A 17,944-nucleotide genomic window follows, 5' to 3' on the forward strand; every position below is an offset into this window, starting at 1 on the left:
GTAGGCGTGTCCGGGGAGGGGATCGTGTGAGGAGGTGGGGGACAGCCCCAGGGGCCAGGAAAGCCGCTGAGAACGGAAAAGACAAATCGAGGTGGAGTAGAGGTGCTGGCAGACTTGGGCCTTGTTCTGGAGGCAGCGGGGGCCCGAAGCTGGACAAGATGCTGCAGTCCTCCTTGGGGGTACGCTTGCTAGGCCCCTGGGGTGAGGATCCAGCCTCCTGGGGTGAGGATCCGGCCTCCTGGGGTGAGGATCCGGCCTCCTGGGAGTGAGGCTGTGGCCTCCTGGGGGTGAGGATCCGGCCTCCTGGGGTGAGGATCTGGCCTGGGGTGAGGAGCGGGCTCTGTCCACACTGAAGACCTGAGCCCCACCTGAGGCCCCTCACTGCCCTGGGAGGGAACCACCCACGGTCCCTCCACCGTGTCCTCTCCCCAGAGCCGTCAGTGATGACCTGGTGTCCCGGGGCTGCAGGTCACTGCGAGCACTGGCCTAGCTTGGGGGAAACCAGTGACCTCGTGACTCCCAAGTTGCCTGCCTGTCCCGTCCCTGAGCCCATCCCAGTGGCCCGAGCAGAGCCGGGGAGGACAAAGGGCCAGGCTCCGTCCTCACCCCAGCAAAGGCAGGACAGGGCAGGCGGGCTGCGTGTGCCCCACACCCTGGACTCTGGGCAGTGTCTGCGGCCAGGCCACCGTGCTGGCTAGCCGGCTGGGCCACGTGGGTGTCCATCGCCACCCGAGGAGTAAAGCCGCACATGTTGATTTAAGTGGTCAGCGTCTGGGCACCGCCACCTGAGCCTCAGGTGGGAGGACAGGCAGGACATGCCTGTGGCCACTGCCCAGAGCGCTGTGAGGTGCCTGGACCCCGTGGCTGAGTGACAGCCGGGTGGCTGAGTGACGGCTGGCCCAGGTGAGCAGGCAGGGCTGCCATGGGCCAGTGGCACCCACGGACAGTGGCTCCGGGGCAGCTGGGGGAGGTGTGCTCTTGGGCAGGCAGGAAGGTTCTGGAAGGCCGGCAGGCCTGTGGGCAGGAGTGTGGCTGCTGAGCTCAGCTCTGGGCACCTCAGGAGGCCCCAGGGCAGGAGAGCCCACCTGGTGGCCACCCGGGGGCCGGGGGCTTGTGGCCCCACCGCGCCGCACGAGGGCCGGAGCCAGTGCCTCCCAGCTCCGTGAGCTTTGCTGGTCATCCAGGGGCTACCTCGGCCACTCCGCCACTGGCCAGGGCGCTCTGGTGACTCAGCTCTCACGTTAGAGGCCACAGCCGTCCACAGGTCACGGTGCACAGGATGCCGCGGGGCACCAGGAGTTGCTAGGAGGCGCCTGCCCAGGTGGCTGCTATGGGTCAGGGTGACCAGCAGCGGTGTTCTGTGCCTGTCCTGATCCCCTCATGCCGGCCAGCTGCAGCCAAGTGCTGTGCCGCGGGTCCTCGAACCCGCCAGAGCAGAAGCAGGGCCCCAGTGCCAAGCTGGCCTTGCTCACCACCAAGGGAGTGGTGTCCTGGTGAACATACCACAGGGGTCAGGGCGTGGTCAGCGGGCTAGGGTCAGGCCAGAGGTGGAGGAAGGAGGACACTGAGCACCAACTCCTGCCGGGCGCCGCTCCCGCCTCTAATCCCAGCACCTCGGGAGGCTGAGGCAGGAGGATCACAAGTTCCAGGCCAGCCTCAGCAACTTAGAGAGACACTGACTCAAAAGTAAGAAATAAGGCAGGCTGGGGACGCGCTTGGCAGTGCAGCACCCTGGGTTCAGTCCAGTACCCAGAGGAAGAGGCGACTCCTGGCGCCTGGGAGCCCAGCTGCTTGAGGCTGGGGCAGAAGGACCACTTGAGGCTCAAGGAGTTGGAGGCCGGCCTGGGCGACAGGGAGACCCGACTCTAAAGGAGAAGCAATCCTTGGCCCAGGGTGCAGCTCCATGGTGGGCGCTGCTCAGCACGAGCGGACCTGCTTCCGTCCCCAACACCTCGGAAACAAACGGAAGCCCTGACTCCTGGTCTCCTGGTGGATGGCCCTGCTCGGCCATGCTGGGGACCTAGGGCAGGTGCCCAGCAACCCGGGGCCACCATCTCCCCAGCCCACGGTCCAAGGCTCCCGGGCAGCAGTCTCGGCACCTGCTCAGTTAGCAGCGGGGATCCCAGGTCCCTCCTGCAGACGGCGCAGGACAGGGAAGGTGGACTTTGAGGACCTGTCTCCATGACGCCCTGCGAGTGCCCCGCGCCCTCTCTGTCCCTGTGCTGTGCCGGCCTGGGTGGCATCACACGCCCCAGGGGACGGGGCTCAGAGCCGCAGAGTGGTCGTGCCTGTGTGGGAGGAGGCCGCCCAGCCTCCCAGGCGAGGCCCACTGTTCACCTTTGAGGACGGAGGCTCTCTCCCTCCGTCGCCACGCACCCTTGTCATGGACCTATGGACCTGAGACACCGGGCCACCCCCGAGCACCTGAGCAGGGGACGGGGCCTCCCCACGCTGCCCAGCTCCCCACCCAGACCTGGGTTCCGTCGCCTCCAAGAGAATTCCACCTGTTTCCTTGATCTTCCGGGAACGTGCTTGGCGGCGGGGAAGTACCGTTTTTAAATCGACCTGTGGCCTTGTCCCAGGTGGACTGTGGTCTGCGGACCTGTCGTGGACGTCGGGGGCTCCCAGGTCCTCGTGTGAAGCCCTGTGGGCGGAGCGCTCCTGCCAAGACCTGCACCCCACACAGGCCGTCCCTTGAGGGACGCCACCTGCTGGAGCCCTGAGACACCGTCCAAGCAGCGAGACCAGCAGGGCAGCCAGGAGCCGTGGACTCGCCAAGTTCTGTGGTGCTGGCTGAGCCCTGGGTGCTCGTAGGGTCCCCTCGCGGAACTTCCAAGCGTCCTCTGCCGTGGGATCGAGGGCCAGGACCTTGCCGTGGTCACACGCTGGAGTCAGCCCACCCGCCTGCCCTGAGGGCCCACCCTGCACGTGGAGCCCAGGGTGCCCTGGCCAGTGACAAGGCGCTGTGGCCTTCTAACCGGGGAGCGACCTCAGCTGAGAGGTCACGTTGGGGTCCTAGACGGTGGGCAGGCCGGGACGAGGCTGGGGGACAGCCCGCTCCCTCGGCAGGCTGCCCAGATCCTCAGCCTGGAGTGCCCAGACCGGGGCCCTGTGGGCTGCCGAGGTCGCCCCTGCGCCCCGTTTCCAACCAGCCTCGGCTTGGGCTTCCCCCAGAGACCACCCGAGCTCATCCAGAGCTTCCAGAAAACCAGGGGCAGAGCCTGGGCCACCAGCAGCCCACAGGTGGCCGCGTCCTCCAGGGGCCTCTGCGGGGGGCACGCCAGGGCCTGTCCTTAGCCTGCCCACCGGCACCCCTGAGGGGTCCAGGAGACACGGGGTGTGGACGGGAGCCGGCTCCCCTCAGAGTTCTGGAGCTAGCCCCCCACGGCAGCTGGCGGCCACGATGGGCAGGAGGACCGTCCTCAGCGCCAGAATGAAGCCCCGCCTGCTGCTCGGGCGGGTCAGCCTGCCCTCCGTCCTGCCCCTCATCCGGGGAAGGAGCCGGCTTCTCAGCCGCTGTACAGCTGTGAGCAGGCGGTGACCATCGCTCTGCCCTCCCTGGGGGCCTCGGGTATCACCCCTGCCTGACCCGACTCGCCGGGCGGCACCACAGAGTCACCTGGGCAGCCCTGGGCAGGGCACCTGAGGACTTTGGTTTCCCTTTGGAAGGAGATGGGAGCAGCAAGTAGAGGGACACTGACGAGCGTCCACGCAGCCCTGGTGTGGAGAGCCGCCCCAGGACCTGCCCAAGAAGGCGCTAGTGCACGGTCCTCTTGAGGAGGGCCACTCCCAACGTCCTCAGATACGTTGACGTGGCTTCTGCCCGGGGACTCGCCCCAGCAGATGGGCTGTAGTTGGCAGGGGCAGAGGTGGCCAGCTTCAGGGCAGCGTCTGGGCAGCCCAGCTCCCAGGTCTTCTCCCACTGCACAGCTGAGCCATGGTGAGGGGCGCTCCCTGCCCCACCAAGCCCCCCACTGCCAGGTAGCGGCCCCTCAGTCCCGGCTGAGATGACACTCCGGTTCCTGGGCAGTTTCCCTGCTGGGCCTGGGCCTGGGCCTGGGGCTGGGGCTGGGGCTGGGGCTGGGGCTGGGGCTGGGCCTGGGCCTGGGCCTGGGGCTGGGGCTGGGCCTGGGCCTGGGCCTGGGGCTGGGCCTGGGCCTGGGCCTGGGCCTGGGGCTGGGGCTGGGGCTGGGCCTGGGGCTGGGGCTGGGCCCCGGGGCTGGGCCCGGGGCTGGGGCTGGGCCCCGGGGCTGGGCCTGGGGCTGGGCCTGGGCCTGGGCCTGGGGCTGGGCCTGGGCCTGGGCCTGGGGCTGGGGCTGGGAAGGACCAGGGCTTCTCCCTGGAGAGCAGGTGCTCACTGAGCCTGGGCCTGGGGCCGTTTCGGCCGCTGCCGGCCTCCCAGACCCCCCCCTTTTCTGCGAAGCCCCTGCCCCTCCACCACTGGCCCCGGCCCCTCCCAGCCAGCAGGACCTGGGCTCACAGGGCTGCAGTCACCATGGCAGCTGGAGCCAGGCTGGTGGCCTCCTGCCTGAGTCCAGCACAGTCCCCTCACTGGCCAGTCTCTGAGCCCATCTTCCTGGGTCCTGGGTCCTCCTTCCCATAGGTGCCCAGGACAGAGCCTGGGCTTCTGAGTCAGGCCCGAGTGCGAGTTCTGGTTCTGTTAGTCCCCAACCCTTGCAGAGCATCTGCATTTGGGGACGTCCAGTGAGAATGATCCCCACTGCAGGGTCCTCGCAGGGTGCAGAGCCGGAGCCCCCACCCCACCTGGTGCCGGGCTCGTGGCTGGGGTCCTGGCAGTGCCGAGCCCCTGCCTGCAGCTGTGTGGGGGCCCCGGGTGCTGAGGACAGGCGGGCAGCTCGGCACTCGGATCCTGGGTCTTCGCAGGCCAGCCAAGCAGACGGGGTGGTGTCTGCCCTCCTGCCCTCCCGTCCCTCCCCCAGAGCCCGTCATGAGGCCCTCAGGAACCCAGTTCGAAACCTGGAACTGGTTACCCTGGGGACAGTGGAGACAGTGACGGCACCTGACAGGACGAGAACTAGGAGGAAGCAAGGCGTCGCTGACCACCTGCCCACAGCCACCCGGCTGCCAGGGTCTCCGAGGGGCTCCTGCTTGTCCTCCTGGAAGGGGCCTCAGGCAGATCCCGTCCTGGTGACCACTGGGCAAGCAGACCCGGAGGGAGAGAGCCAGCCAAGGCTGGCCGCCCAGCAGGGGCCAGGGCCTTGTCCTGCTCTCCGCCATGACCCGCCTGGCTGGCCAAGGGAGGCCCGCCGTCACAGGGCCGCCTTCTGTGTCCCCAGAGCTGCCCTCCTCCGAGCACCTGAGTGTGGCCGACGCCACCTGGCTGGCTCTGAACGTGGTGTCCGGCGGCGGCGGCTTCTCCAGCTCCCAGCCCATCGGAGTGACCAAGATCGCCAAGTCGGTCATCGCCCCGCTGGCCGACCAGAACATCTCGGTGTTCATGCTGTCCACCTACCAGACGGACTTCATCCTGGTGAGCCGGCCGCGGCGCCTGCCCTCCGGGAGCGGGGAGGGTCCTGGCCGGGCCCAGCCACTGGCACTCAGGGCCCGGCTCCCACCCAGGTGCGCGAGCGAGACCTGCCCTTCGTCACCCACACGCTGTCCACGGAGTTCACCATCCTGCGGGTGGTCAATGGCGAGACGGTGGCCGCAGAGAACCTCGGCATCACCAACGGCTTCGTGAAGCCCAAGATGGGTGAGCCGGGCGGGGCCCCCTGAACAACCCAGTCCTGCTTCCCACCAGCCCTGTCCAGCGCGGTCACCAGGCACCAGGCGTGACGTGGTGTGATGGCTGGATAAGGGAGGTGGCCCTGGACGCAGGCAGAGGGGACCAGAGGCCACTCCCACCCCACCCTGGGCGGAGGGTGGACTGAGCCAGCGGGAGGAGAGGGGAGGACGTTGTAGGACGTTGCGGGCAGCCGCCCACCCAGCACGTGCAAAGGCCCTGGAGACCCAGAGCACACGCTGGGGGCTGGAGGGCGCCGGCCTCCCAGAGCATGGCCTCCAGCCGCCTCAGCGCCGTGTCTCCACGTCCTCAGTCCAGAGGCCCGTCATCCACCCGCTGTCCAGCCCCAGCAACAGGTTCTGCGTCACCAGCCTGGACCCCGACACGCTGCCCACCGTGGCCACGCTCCTCATGGACGTCATGTTCTACTCCAACGGGTAGGGGTGTGGGGCGGGGTGCGGGAGGCCCGGGCTGCCTGGGAGGCCACGGGCAGAACCCTCAGGCCCAGTGGGGTGGGGCGGGCCCTGGTGCATTGGGCAGTGGCCCTGGCCCGTGCCCTGGGCGGCCGTGACACGGGCAGGGAAGCCCGTACAGGAAGGCCCCCTCACCTGGGTCGAGGCCCAGCTCAGCCTCCAGCACTGAAGTCAGGTGCCCGCCTCCGTGAATGCCCTGGAACCCTCCCCAGGCCCTGGCGAGGAAGCCTGGGAGCGGGGGCGTTTCCCAGGCTGAGCTCCTCCCAGCATCCTCTGCCAGGGCTGGGGGGTGCAGGGACCCACCCTCACGGCCTCCTGCCCCCAGCGTGAAGGACCCCCTGGCTGGCAGTGAGGACTGTGGCCACATCCGCTTCTTCTCCTTCTCCCTCATCGAGGGCTACATCTCCCTCGTGATGGACGTGCAGACCCAGCAGAGGTGAGCGGCCGGGTGAACCCGGGGTTGCCGAGGGGCTCCCGCCTTGTGCCTGTGCCCACCCGGCAGCCTGTCCAGGTGCAGCAGGGGTCCTCTGAGGTGCAGGGCGGGGCGCCAGAGCCGGATCGGAGCGCGGACAGTGCCTTTGTCCACGCGTCACCCCACGAGGAGGAGGGTGCCCAGCAAGCGGGTCGAGGACCGTGGGAGGGCTGTCCCCTCCCAGGCCGCCGCCCCCTCCCCCGGCAGGGTGGGCCTGGGCCGCGGGTCAGCTGGGCTTCCGTCGCCAGGTTCCCCAGCAACCTGCTGTTCACCAGCGCCTCGGGAGAGCTCTGGAAGATGGTGCGCATCGGAGGGCAGCCCCTGGGGTTCGGTGAGCCACGGGCCCGGGGGGCGCGAGTGGGGAGGCCACACCCAGGGAGACTGAAGTCCCCTTCCCCGGGGCCTGGCCTCCGAGGTGGGCGAGCGGCTGCCCCAGAGGCTCTTGTTTGTTCCCAGCCCAAAAAGGAGCACGTTGTTGACGTTAGAGACTCAAAGTTGCGTGAGAAGGAGGAGGGAGGGCCCAAGGCCCCTGCTGGAGGTCCCCAGGGTCACGTCCCACCTGCCTCCCCCAGGCCAGGCTGCCGAGGCTGGGAGCGACTGCGGGGACCCGTGGCTTGTGCAGCTTTGTCCCCCTGGAACGTCTGCCTGCCAAATGTGCTGGCCCACAGGCCGCTGCCCAGCAGGGTCTACAGGCTCAGGGTGCTGGTCTCCCGCCACCGGGAAGCCTGCACCTCCGCGGCCGTCGGCAGGCACCCTGGGCTCAGTGAGCCCCGCTTTGTCCTGGAGAGCAGAACGTTCCAGAAGGCTCAGACTGCCCCAGGGTCCATGGCCTCAGCGCCAGCCCTGCTCCTGGGTCTTGCAGGCAGCAGGCCATCTTGGCACTGGCAGTGAGGGGTCTCAGGAGCCCGGGTCTGCTGCCCACTTCAGCTCCTCTCGAAAAGCTTACAGACCCTGCGTTTCACTCACTTTGGGGCCAGAGCCATCCTGAGGCAGGACAGGGGACAGTGGTCAGGAGCACTGGGGCGCGTGCACTGAAGACTCCAGGTCTGGCCCTCGGGCCGCCTCCTCCACAGACCCCAGCATTTCTCCAACCCACGTTCCCCACGTGGCGCAGGATCCTGGGGAGTGGACACTAAGTAGCCTGAGGAGCCGGCCAGGGAAGGAGCAAGAGGAAGCCAACCTGGCCAGTTGCCTGGCCTGAGGCTGTCGCCATCAGTGAGCAGGGCGAGAGCTGGCCCTCAGGAGCACTCAATAGGCAGCGTCCCCTGTGAGGACAGGTGGCCTTGAGAAGGTTCTGGAAGGGAAGGCTTCCCGGAGGAGGTGTTTCCACAGCTGACGGGCAGGTCCCACAGGAGCAGGGCGGGGCCGGGGGCTGCAGGGCAGCCGCAGGGAGGTGAGACGGGAGGGGCTGCCCAGCTGCGGAAGGGTGACCCCGGCTCCCAGGTGGCCCCAGGCAGCAGAGTCCAAGACCAGAAGCTGGGGGTCAGGTCTCGACACCAGACTGAGGGCCCCCTTACCCTCCGTGCAGCGGGGATCAGTGCCACACACAGAGGCGGCAGCAGGTGCCCGGGGAAGCCTGGGAGGCAGGGCCGGGGCTGCGGCTCGCGGTCGGTCACTGCTGGGGTCTCCAAGGTTGTGTTTTCTCAACCCTGCCCGCCCGAAGCCAGGAAGTGGGGTGGACGGTGGCGAGTGAGGCCCCTGGCCATAGGGCTGTTCCGTGGGGCGGCCTGCGGCAGGGCCAGGGCGAGAGCCACAGGGAAGGCCACGCTGGCCTGCCTGAGGAGGGTTGGAGAGCCAGCTTGCAGCTGCGTGTGCTCCCGAGATCCGAGACGGCCATCCCGCGTGGCTCTGGCCCTGGTCTGGAGTAGCTATGTCACATCGTGACCGAGCAGCCACACCCGGTGGCTCAGACAAAAGCTTCACAGAGCCACGCTCCTCCAGCCTCCAGAGCCACTCGGCTTTCTTTTTCTGGTCTGCGCCATTGTGTACGGCACTGGCCAACAGCCTCGCACGTTCAACTCCCAACCCACAGTTCCAAAGAGCTGGGCGGGCACAGTGGCCACACCTGTGGTCCCAGCAGCTCAGGAGGCTGAGGCAGGAGGATGGCAAGTTCAAGGCCAGCCTCAGCAACTTAGCGAGCCCCTGTCTCAACAAAAAGGGCTGGGGATGTGACTCAGTGGTAAAGCACCCTGGGTTCAGGCCCCCGTACAAAAAAAGGAGAGGAACCACTCTAAACGTGACCTCCCTCTGGACAGTCGTGTCTGTCGCTGAAAGTGTTCTAGGACCCAGGCAGGCTCCGCCACAGAGCGAGGGGACGTGCCCAGGCCCGCACAGCCGCCAGGGGCTCTGGGTCTAGCAGGAGCCCGCCCACCCCCAGAGCAAGCAGAGAGCAGGGCTGGAGGGACTCGCCAGCCCTTCCTGTCCAAGTCAGGCGTGGGCCGAGGAACACTGGGCGAGGGCTGTGACCAGCTTGGGAAGGGCATAGCCCAGGTCCACTCCCAGACTGGGGCTTCAGGATCCTGTGGGGACCTAGTGGCCAGACCTGCATCCACCCTGCTGGGCAGGTGAAAGAGGCAGGAGTCATTGTTAGACCGCAGCAGGACCTTTAGGGACTGGTCAGGAAAGTGGCCCTCAGCTCCCAGAGGCCTTCCTGTAGGGGTAGCCTGGGGCAGTGCCTTTACACATGGCAGAAGCGGGGTGAGGGGTGGGCCCAGCAGCCCCAAAGCTGCCCATGGCTGAGGTTTGGGAGGGACAGGAGGTGCCTCAGACCCCTGCCTGAGGCTCAGGGGGAAAAGGACATCACCTTGACCCCACCCAGATGCCTGACTCCGCCTCTAGGACTCACTGGGGCTGTTACCTGGGGCAGCTCTGCTGGGGACACTGAGGCTCAGGGGACGTGACTGCCCACCGTCATCTGGCAGCACAGAGTCAAGGAAGCAGACAAAGCCCAGTCCTCCCGTGGCGTCTGCAGAGAACTCACAGCCCAGCCGAAAAGACGGAGGCTGTGGGCGGCACGGAGGGAGGCTGGGTGGTCAGAGCAGGGCAGAACTGGGCGTGGGAGCCCTGAGGGGGCCGAGGTCAGAAGGCCCTGTGGAGGGGCACCGAGCCCAGCCCCAGGGAGTGGGCAGGCCTCCCGTAGGCTGAGCACGGCCCTGTCCCCCAGATGAGTGTGGAATCGTGGCCCAGATCTCCGAGCCCCTGGCCGCGGCGGACATCCCTGCCTACTACATCAGCACCTTCAAGTTCGACCACGCACTGGTGAGTGAGGGCCGGGGCAGCGCGGCCAGCGGGACCAGCCGGCGAGGCCCCGGCTCACGCCTTTGCTTGCGGCCTGCAGGTTCCAGAAGAGAACATCAGCGGGGTCATCAGCGCCCTGAAGGTCAGCCAGGCGGAGAAGCACTAGGAGGCCCTCCGCCACCCCGCAGCCGGGCCTGGCCAGCCCTCCCCAAGACCGTTCTTGCAGTATTTCTCCAGACTGGACAGCCGGCCGGCACCTGAGCTAGGGACCTCTAGGACACTCCCCCGTTGCCAGCCCCTCGGGACCCGGCCCGGGCCAAGGCCCCGCGCCCCTTCCAGCCCTTCCAAGAATGACCGGTTTCCTGGCCCCGGCCTCACCCCAGAAAATGGCTTCTGAGGCCCAGGGGACCTGGACGTGGACCCACCCGCCCGTGTGGCCCCAGGCACGGCCTGGGGCAGGCGCCCGGGGAAGCTGGCACGTCCTAGGAGGTGTCCCGCCCCCGGCGTCGTCCTGGGGGGCTGGGGGAGCGCGACTGCGCATGCGCAACTCGGGGAGGCCCCCGGAAGGCGGGGGCTGAGCGCCTGGCCGCTGGTCTCTGGTCCATCAGCTCAGGGCTGGTTCCCTCAGATGGAGGCCAGCGGGCGGCCTGTGGCCGGAGGGGCCCAGGCAGGAGCAGTGGCCGCGGGGGAGGCCGCCGGCCGCCCGGCACCGCCTGCCAACCCAGGGCCTGCGCCCGACGCCCAGCGCGACTGCCAAGAGGGGCCCCGCGCCCCACGCACTCCCTCCTGGGGAGAAGGGGTCCCGAGACCACCAGCTGCTGCCCCTGCTCCCCTCCGGCCAGGGCAGACGGCGCCTGGGCTCCTGGGTCGCCCACCTCCCAGCAGCGACCCGACCAGCACAGGGCTCCTCGGCCGCCCTGGCCCAGCTCGCCCTGCTGCCCGCCCGCCCTGGGCCGCGCGGCGTCCCCGAGTACTTGACCTGGCGGCGGCGCGACTGAGCCTTAATAGAGAAACCCTTCTCCGTTCAGCCTGCGTCCAGCGTATCCCGGCCGCGGCCGCGGAGCCCCTGTCTGTCGCGGGAGGCGGGCCGTCTGAGTTCTGGGGGCGCCGAGGACCAGGCCCTGCCTTCCGGGTGAGCCGGGAGCAGGGCTCTGTGACAAGACACCGCTCCCGAGGCGCCTCAGCCATGTGCGGTTCTGTCCGGGCCTCAGAGGGGCGAAGGGACCCGAGGGTCCCGGGAGGTGGCAGGCCAGCAGGTGTGTGGAGCAGGACCCCAGCCGCGGAGGCTGCGCCCTCAGGGTGGCGCTGTCCCCGAGCAGGTCACAGGAGCAGGGTGGCGGCTGTCCTGGTGAAGGGCTGTGCACGTGCTGCTCCTTGCGAGCCCCAGACCCCGGATGGAGGAGCCCCTGGACCCCGTGGATGCTCGCGGCCAGCGCACCAGTCAGAACCCCCTTTTCCTGTGTGCGCTGAAGTTGGTTCGTTTTGCACAAAACTCCAAAACAACCAAATCTTGTAAACTGCTGGTCCCAGAAGGGCAGCGGCCAGGCAGCAGGGCCGAGGTCGCAGCCCAGACCCCTCTTGTCCCCGGAAGGCCTGGCTCTTCCGCGGCGCCCCCGCCCCCTGTCGCTTCCCAGGTCCCCTCTCCGCCCTCCCGTGTGCAAGTGTGGCCCCAGGAAGTCCGTGGTACGCCTGTGAGCCGTGTTGTCTGTGGCTGGAGCTCCGTCCTGTACATAGCATATATACCTGAGCAATATATTCCTTAATATATTCCCCGCGCAGCGCCGCACGGCCCGTCTGCGTGCGACGCGAGGGCCCGCCCTGCCCGCCGTCCCGGGCGCACGGGCACGTCTGGAGCCTCCGTGTGTTTTAATTGGGGTACATCAGCAATAGAACAGTCGCCGACCCGAGGGAACGACCAGCAGCCGGGAGACGGCTGTGCCGGCGGTCGTGGCCAGTGTGGGGTCCCACAGCCCAGGCCCCTGGGCACCTCGATTTGCTCACAGGGACATGGGTCCAGCGGTGGAGGGAGAGTCGGGACTTCTTGCTCTTGAATAGAACGACCCCCTCCCCAGTGTCACCCTGAAGACCAAGGCAGTGGACAGGTCACTCCTTGCCTTTCCCCAGGGTCCCCCCTTCTCAGATGGCTTTCCTGCTGGTGGCTCACCTGAACTCTTTACTTAAAAAAAAAAAAAAAAAAAAAAAAAAAAAAAAACCTGCAAGCTTAGCAATCTCAGGTTCTTTGCCCAGGTGTCCTCCTGGGAACCGGCCCTTTCTGTCCCAGAGAACCACGTAGACCAGGTCCAGGAAGGGGACCCTCCAGCTGCCTCCTCAGGAGCTGCCCCAGGAACCCCTCCACCTGGCCACAGTGTCCCCCCACTCTCCCCCACCGTCCTGCTGTGTCCCTGCTGGTGTGGGTGGGGAGGGTCTCCATGGCTCTGGGGTGGAGCTGTTCCCAGGGGCTGTCTGCTCTCCTCCTTACCATGCCCCCGTCCCCGGGTTTGCTGGTCTCTCCAGACCCCACGTGGAGGGCCAAGCGTTTCTGTGGGGCCCAGATCACAGGCTCCCTGCCTGGGCAGCCTGAGGAGCCTGTGGGCGGCACCAGGTCCTCTGAGTTCCCGCTGATGGGGCTGTAGAACCACTAGGCCAGCTGGGCGAGGCTCTGTGTGGCAGGGGACATTCAGGCCCAGAGTGGCCACCTGGGCTCCAGAGTGTGGCTTTGCCCGTGAGCCTCTGCAGCAAGAGGCACCAGCCGCCCAGTGCCAGCTCCCTCACCTGATCCCTGAACTGCAGACCAGTGGGGGGCAGCAGGGACCCCAGGGACAGAAGCCCCCTCCAGTCAGCCCTCAACGTGCGCTGCGCTGCTTCCCACGAAGCCCCCCACAGCCCGTCCTGGCCCAGCAGAGACAACAGGTGTGGCCGGCTCTGCACTGCTTCCTCCACGGGGGGCTCCAGAGCCCCCGAGAGGCGCTGCCCAACCACAGAACTGCCCTCTGCTGAACTGGAGAGGTGGCACCTGACCCTGTAACCTCTGGGGTAACCAGGGCTTCCCAAACCGTCAACTCCAGGCAGGAGACCCTGGGTTGGAGGGAAGGAGCTGCCCCACACCACCCGCGGAGGCAGCGTGACCCCAATGGCGGTCGGTGACAACGGGACATTTGGCCCCTCTGAGGCAGGAGAGGACGCTGGCGGTCAGGAGACAGGATTCGGGGCAGGTGGGGAGGTCCAGGCCCCAATCCAAGCCTGGGGCCCTGTCTGCCTGATGAACAATCTTCAGAGATGACCCTAGGCCACCTGCCACCTGCCCCCACTGACCATGTTCCCCAGGCAGTTCAGTCTTTAGATTGGACACAGGGACAAGGGCTCTTCCCAGCTTCAGCCAAGAGGATTTTGGGGGAGCACAGGCGAGGCCCAGGAACAGGGAGAGGAGCCACCCGCAGCAGCGCCCGCACCGGCCAGCGGCCAGGAGCAAGGACGCTGGGGCTCCCATGAGGGAGCCCGCACTGTGGTTCGGAAGGTCAGGCCTGGAGGGGAGCTGGCCAGGGCGGCCAGAGGGCAGCCGCAGAGGAGTGGACCCTGGCTGGCTGCGAGGCCTCCTGCACCTCCAAGCGCCTCCCGGCCTTTTTTCTTACACTTTCAAATTAGAAGTGGCTTCCCTGTGCCACACTGAGGGTGGGCTGTGGCCCCAGCTCAGCCTCCACGCCCTCCTGTGAAGGCCACTGTCCCAGGGAAGGGGAAGGTGGAGCTGCTGGTTGAGGCAGTGTCTTGGGGGCAAGGGCACCAGGCTAGGGCCCCTGGGCAGCCTGGCAGGCAGGAATCTGGGAGGGGCGGCTCTGGGCGCGGCTTGCTTCCTGCGTGTTCGTGAGCGTGTGCGTGGGGCGTGAGCGTGTGCGCACAGCGGCCAGGCCTGAGCAGCAGCTCTGCTGGTTGGGTGATGGAGTCCTGGGGAGCAGCCTTGGCCGTGGCACGTGTGCAGGTCAGAGGGCCGCCCTGACCAGGCAGGGAGCCGAGGCACGACCCTGGCCCCGGTGTGGAGACTGCTCGGAGGGGACAGGCGCCCTCAGGCTGGCCGTCCATGCGGCTGGCCTGACTGGAACCTTGAGGTCACCTGAACCCGAAGACGGTCTTCGCAGGGAGCCAGGTGGTGCCCTCAACCTATGGACTCCTCCCGAGAAAGGGTCAGCAAAGTCGGAGGCCCAGGCGGGGCCACACCGAGACAGGCCGGCTCCGTGCGCGTCCCTTTCCACTGCCTCAGTTTACCTCCATCAGAAAACGTTCCCGAGCGGAGCGGTCGGCTCCCCAGTAGCGGGGCTGGTGGAGGCAGGACCCCAGGCCCCCCAGGCTCCTCGCACGCGAGGCCAGATCATTTCCGTTACCCCGAGGTTGGGGAGCGGGGGTGGGGGCGGGGGTCTGCACCCCAGAGCCTCCTCTGGGGCGGGGCCAGGCGTCCTGCCCACAGCCCCCTCTGGGCTGCACCTGGCCTGCCGTGCCCGGTCACCAGCAGCACCAGTGGCACTTCACCCGTCCCAGGTCTGGTTCCTGCCCCAGCCCCAGCGCCCTCGCGCCTACTTTCTTTGTCAAAGAAACAAACCCCTCGAGATTCACGTACTGTATGACGGAGAGAAAAAAGTACCTAATGTTCCCCAAAAAGACAGTATATTTTGTACTTTGTAAAGTGTTAATTAAATGAAGGGAAAGTGATGTTGGCCGCCGGCCACCTGACTATCTGATTCATCCAGGGCCGTGTTGCGTCTCTTACCCTTTCTCCGTGTTATGGTTGGGGACACAGGTCAGGGGCCAGAGGGGGCAGAACAACCCTTCAGGCATTATGCCGAGTCCGAGAAACTGCCCCAGAGTGTAATAAGCTTCCCCAAAACTTGGGTGGCTCAAAATGATAATTAGACATCACAGTTCCTGTGGGTCAGGAATCTGAAGTCACTTGGCTCAGCGGTGTTAGCTGAGTCATTTATGAGACAGGGATTATCTCCAGTCTTGGTGTCTTGGTCTGTTTCTGTTGCTGTAACAAAATACCTGAGGCTCAATGCTTAACAAATAAAAGGGGTTATCGCTCACAATCTTGAGGTCTGAAAGCCAAAGAATGGACAGCCCCATCTGCTTGGCTCTGGTGAGGGCCTTCTGGCTATGTCACCACATGGCAGGTGGCAGCATGTGCAAGAGGGAGCAATCATAGGGTAGGACAGGAAGCCAGAGGGGCTCAAGGACCAGGCTCACTTTTTCTAACAACTTTGTGAGAGCAAAGTTAGCAAACCAACAAGGTCCTTGAAAAATACATTAATCCTTTATAAGGAAAATGCCCTAAGCTGTCTTCTACAAGGCTCTACCTCCTAAAAATTCTCAATATCACCACCATGGGGACAGTAGACTTCGGAGACCCACTCAAACCATACCCAAACAGAGTGCTCAGCCGGGGAGGGAGGCGCCGCTTCCAAGACAGTGTATCCGGGCCTGGCTGTGGGCAGAGGCCTTGGCTCTGCATGTGGGCTCCCAGGGGCTGCTTGGGTGGCCTCACAAAATGGTGCCCGGCTCTCTTCAGAGCAGGAGAATCAAGGGCCGCGAGAGAAGCCAGCTGACCGATCACACACCCTTGCCTTCACCACACTCTGTGGACACCCCTTCCAGCTGAGTCAAGGGAGGAAATGCCACAAGACCGAGAGACCAGGGGCTGGAGATTCCTGGGGGCCGTCCTGGAGGCCATCCGGGTGCCCACCGTCCCCTCCAGACTCTGGCAGAGGTGGACTTGCCAGCGGTGGGGCAGGACCAGGGGATTCCTGGCCACCGAGCGGCTCTGGCTCAGCCCTAGGAAGGGCTCCTTGGTGCTGAAGCCCAGGAGCTGATGCCCGCAGATGAGCTACCCAGGACGGGGGCCTGCCTCTCCCTCAAGTGCTGGGGCCTGTGGCTCCTCCCTCTGTAGGTCAGCACCATAGCGCTGCCCAGGCAAGAGCGGCTTGAAGCCAGTGTGGTGGGCGGCACCTGCAGTCCCAGCTGCCCTGGAGGCTGAGGCAGGAGGATGGAGGCCAGCCTGGCAACACAGCAAGATTTTGTCTCAAAAAAGAAAAACAAAAGGAAGAGGAAGAAAATGAGTTTGACTTCAGGCTCTGACCCTGAACGCCCTTTACCCTGCTCTGCTCTCCTCCGTGGGGCGCTCGGCCCCTCAGCCCCGATCTGCGGGAGACGGGAATGGACGGCTGGGTGAGCGCTAACCAGCCCCCATCAGTCACGTCGGGCACCACGAGGAGTCTTCCTCCTGGGGTCTGCAGACGGTCCTGCCCTGCAGCCCTGGAGGTGGCCCAGTGAGGACAGGTCACCCATGGGACTCAATCCCTTCAGAACCTTCCGGACAGCTGGAGGTCTCCAAAGCTGGGCTCCTGTTTCCCACCGCACACTCATGCCCACTGTGCTGGGTGCCAGGACCCCAGGGACCCACCATGGCCTCTGGGCCGGGGCCTGTGGATGCCAGCCATTAGAGGGAGTGCAGAGCCAGGACACACCACAAGGGGGTGCTCTGCAGCTGTCCTGCAGTGGGGACAGACCAAGGAACGAGGGCATGGGGTTGAGTGTGGTAAGACTAGAGGGACCCAGGAAGATGGACTGAAGAGCAGAGCTCAGAGGGCAGAGGGAGCCAGGGCTGGGGCGAGAAGTGGGTGGGAGAGGAAATGGAGGCTGGTGGGGGCTGGGACTGAATCAAGGGGAGATCTGGCCAGCTGAGCCCAGACACGGGCCTTCTCTGCAGGAGAAGCACACTTAGCATCTGAACAGTGGGCTCCAGGCTCCTGCAGCAGATGAGGGCCATGAGAGTCCAGGGCCAGTGTCCTGCCTCACTTCCCAGGAGGCAGGGCCTGGCGGGCTCACGGTCATCTCCTGGCCCTTCCCAGTGCAGGCAGGGCTGGCGGGGCCGGTGTCCAGCCAGCCGCTCAGAACCGTTAACCCTGCTTCCCGCCCTTGATGGGGTACGACTCCTCCTGGGACGTGGCTTTGGCTGCTCCTTGGCGGGGATCCCAACCACAGCTGCATGTGAGAATCCCGGGGAAGCTTTTATCCATGCCAGGACCCCGTCCCAGACTCTGGATCAGGGTCGTTTTTGTGGCTCCCAGCTTCTCTCACAAACAAAACAAAAGCCAAGGCCACAGAGGGAAGGCAGTGCCTGGATCTTTTGCTATGAAATGGTTTTGTCACGTGACCTACATCTCGACACCTTCATAAGGGAGTGTGGTAGGAAAAGCAGCAGGTCTGGATGCACAAGGGGAGGGACAGTCCGGACAGTGGAGTTGTCCCAGCAGTACCAACGTTCACACACACACACACACACACGGCGCAGGCAGCAGAGAAAGGGACAGAAAGACGGAGGGGAGACCCGCGGCCGCGACTTACAGAGGTCGGTAGAGGGACAGCACATCTCGGATGGTCCCCAACAGATACCCCTGATCTGAACCCGCAGGAAACAAGCCACCAGCCGTCCAGGAAGCGCCACCCAGGAAGCCCTGCTGGGAGCTCCAAGGTATACCAGGCACCCTGGGGGCCCTAGCGTGGAGGCAGAATCAGAGAATTCAGAATCTGATCGCCTCCAGGCAGCCTGTCGGGATCAGCCAAGCTGCCGTCGGGGGCCTTGACGCTCCGTGCTGTGGACTGCATGACGCCTGACCAGAGGAAGCAACAATATCTGGGTTTATCCTTTTAATCTCGACTGTTGAGCCGGCGCGGTGGCCACGCCTGCGGTCCCAGCAACTCGGGAGGCTGAGGCAGGAGAATCGCAAGTTCAAGGCCAGCCTCAGCAACTTAGCGAGGCCCTGTCTCAAAATCTAAGAAAATAAAAAGGGCTGGGGATTGCTCGGTGCTAAAGCACCCGGGGCCCACGTCCAGTACCAAGACCATCCACTGAACAGGGCTGCCGTGCCGCGTGGGCAAGCCCCAGCTGCCTGCAGCTCCGTCACTGGGCTGTCCCGACTCTGTTGAACGCGGCGTGTTAGGAAGCCTGGACTGTTTCTGCAGGGGTGGGGACTGGGG

The 17,944-nt window shown here is 65.9% G+C and overlaps 1 protein-coding gene across 2 annotated transcripts in view; it reads left to right on the plus strand.

The window, feature by feature from the left end:
• The window catches only part of Castor2 (cytosolic arginine sensor for mTORC1 subunit 2), a 42,741-nt gene extending 28,132 nt beyond the window's left edge, over positions 1-14,609 (plus strand). For both annotated transcript variants that reach the window (XM_047533350.1, XM_047533349.1), the window contains exons 3-9: positions 5,298-5,491; positions 5,581-5,713; positions 6,057-6,180; positions 6,542-6,652; positions 6,937-7,019; positions 9,852-9,946; positions 10,026-14,609. In XM_047533350.1, coding sequence (XP_047389306.1) covers positions 5,298-5,491; positions 5,581-5,713; positions 6,057-6,180; positions 6,542-6,652; positions 6,937-7,019; positions 9,852-9,946; positions 10,026-10,091 — 806 coding nt within the window. In that variant the 3' untranslated portion in view covers positions 10,092-14,609. The remainder of the gene's footprint in view (positions 1-5,297; positions 5,492-5,580; positions 5,714-6,056; positions 6,181-6,541; positions 6,653-6,936; positions 7,020-9,851; positions 9,947-10,025) is intronic.
• The last annotated feature ends 3,335 nt before the right edge of the window (positions 14,610-17,944 follow it).

Source organism: Sciurus carolinensis, chromosome 18 (assembly GCF_902686445.1).
Source record: "Sciurus carolinensis chromosome 18, mSciCar1.2, whole genome shotgun sequence".
In the NCBI taxonomy this organism is placed as follows: Eukaryota; Metazoa; Chordata; class Mammalia; order Rodentia; family Sciuridae; genus Sciurus; species Sciurus carolinensis.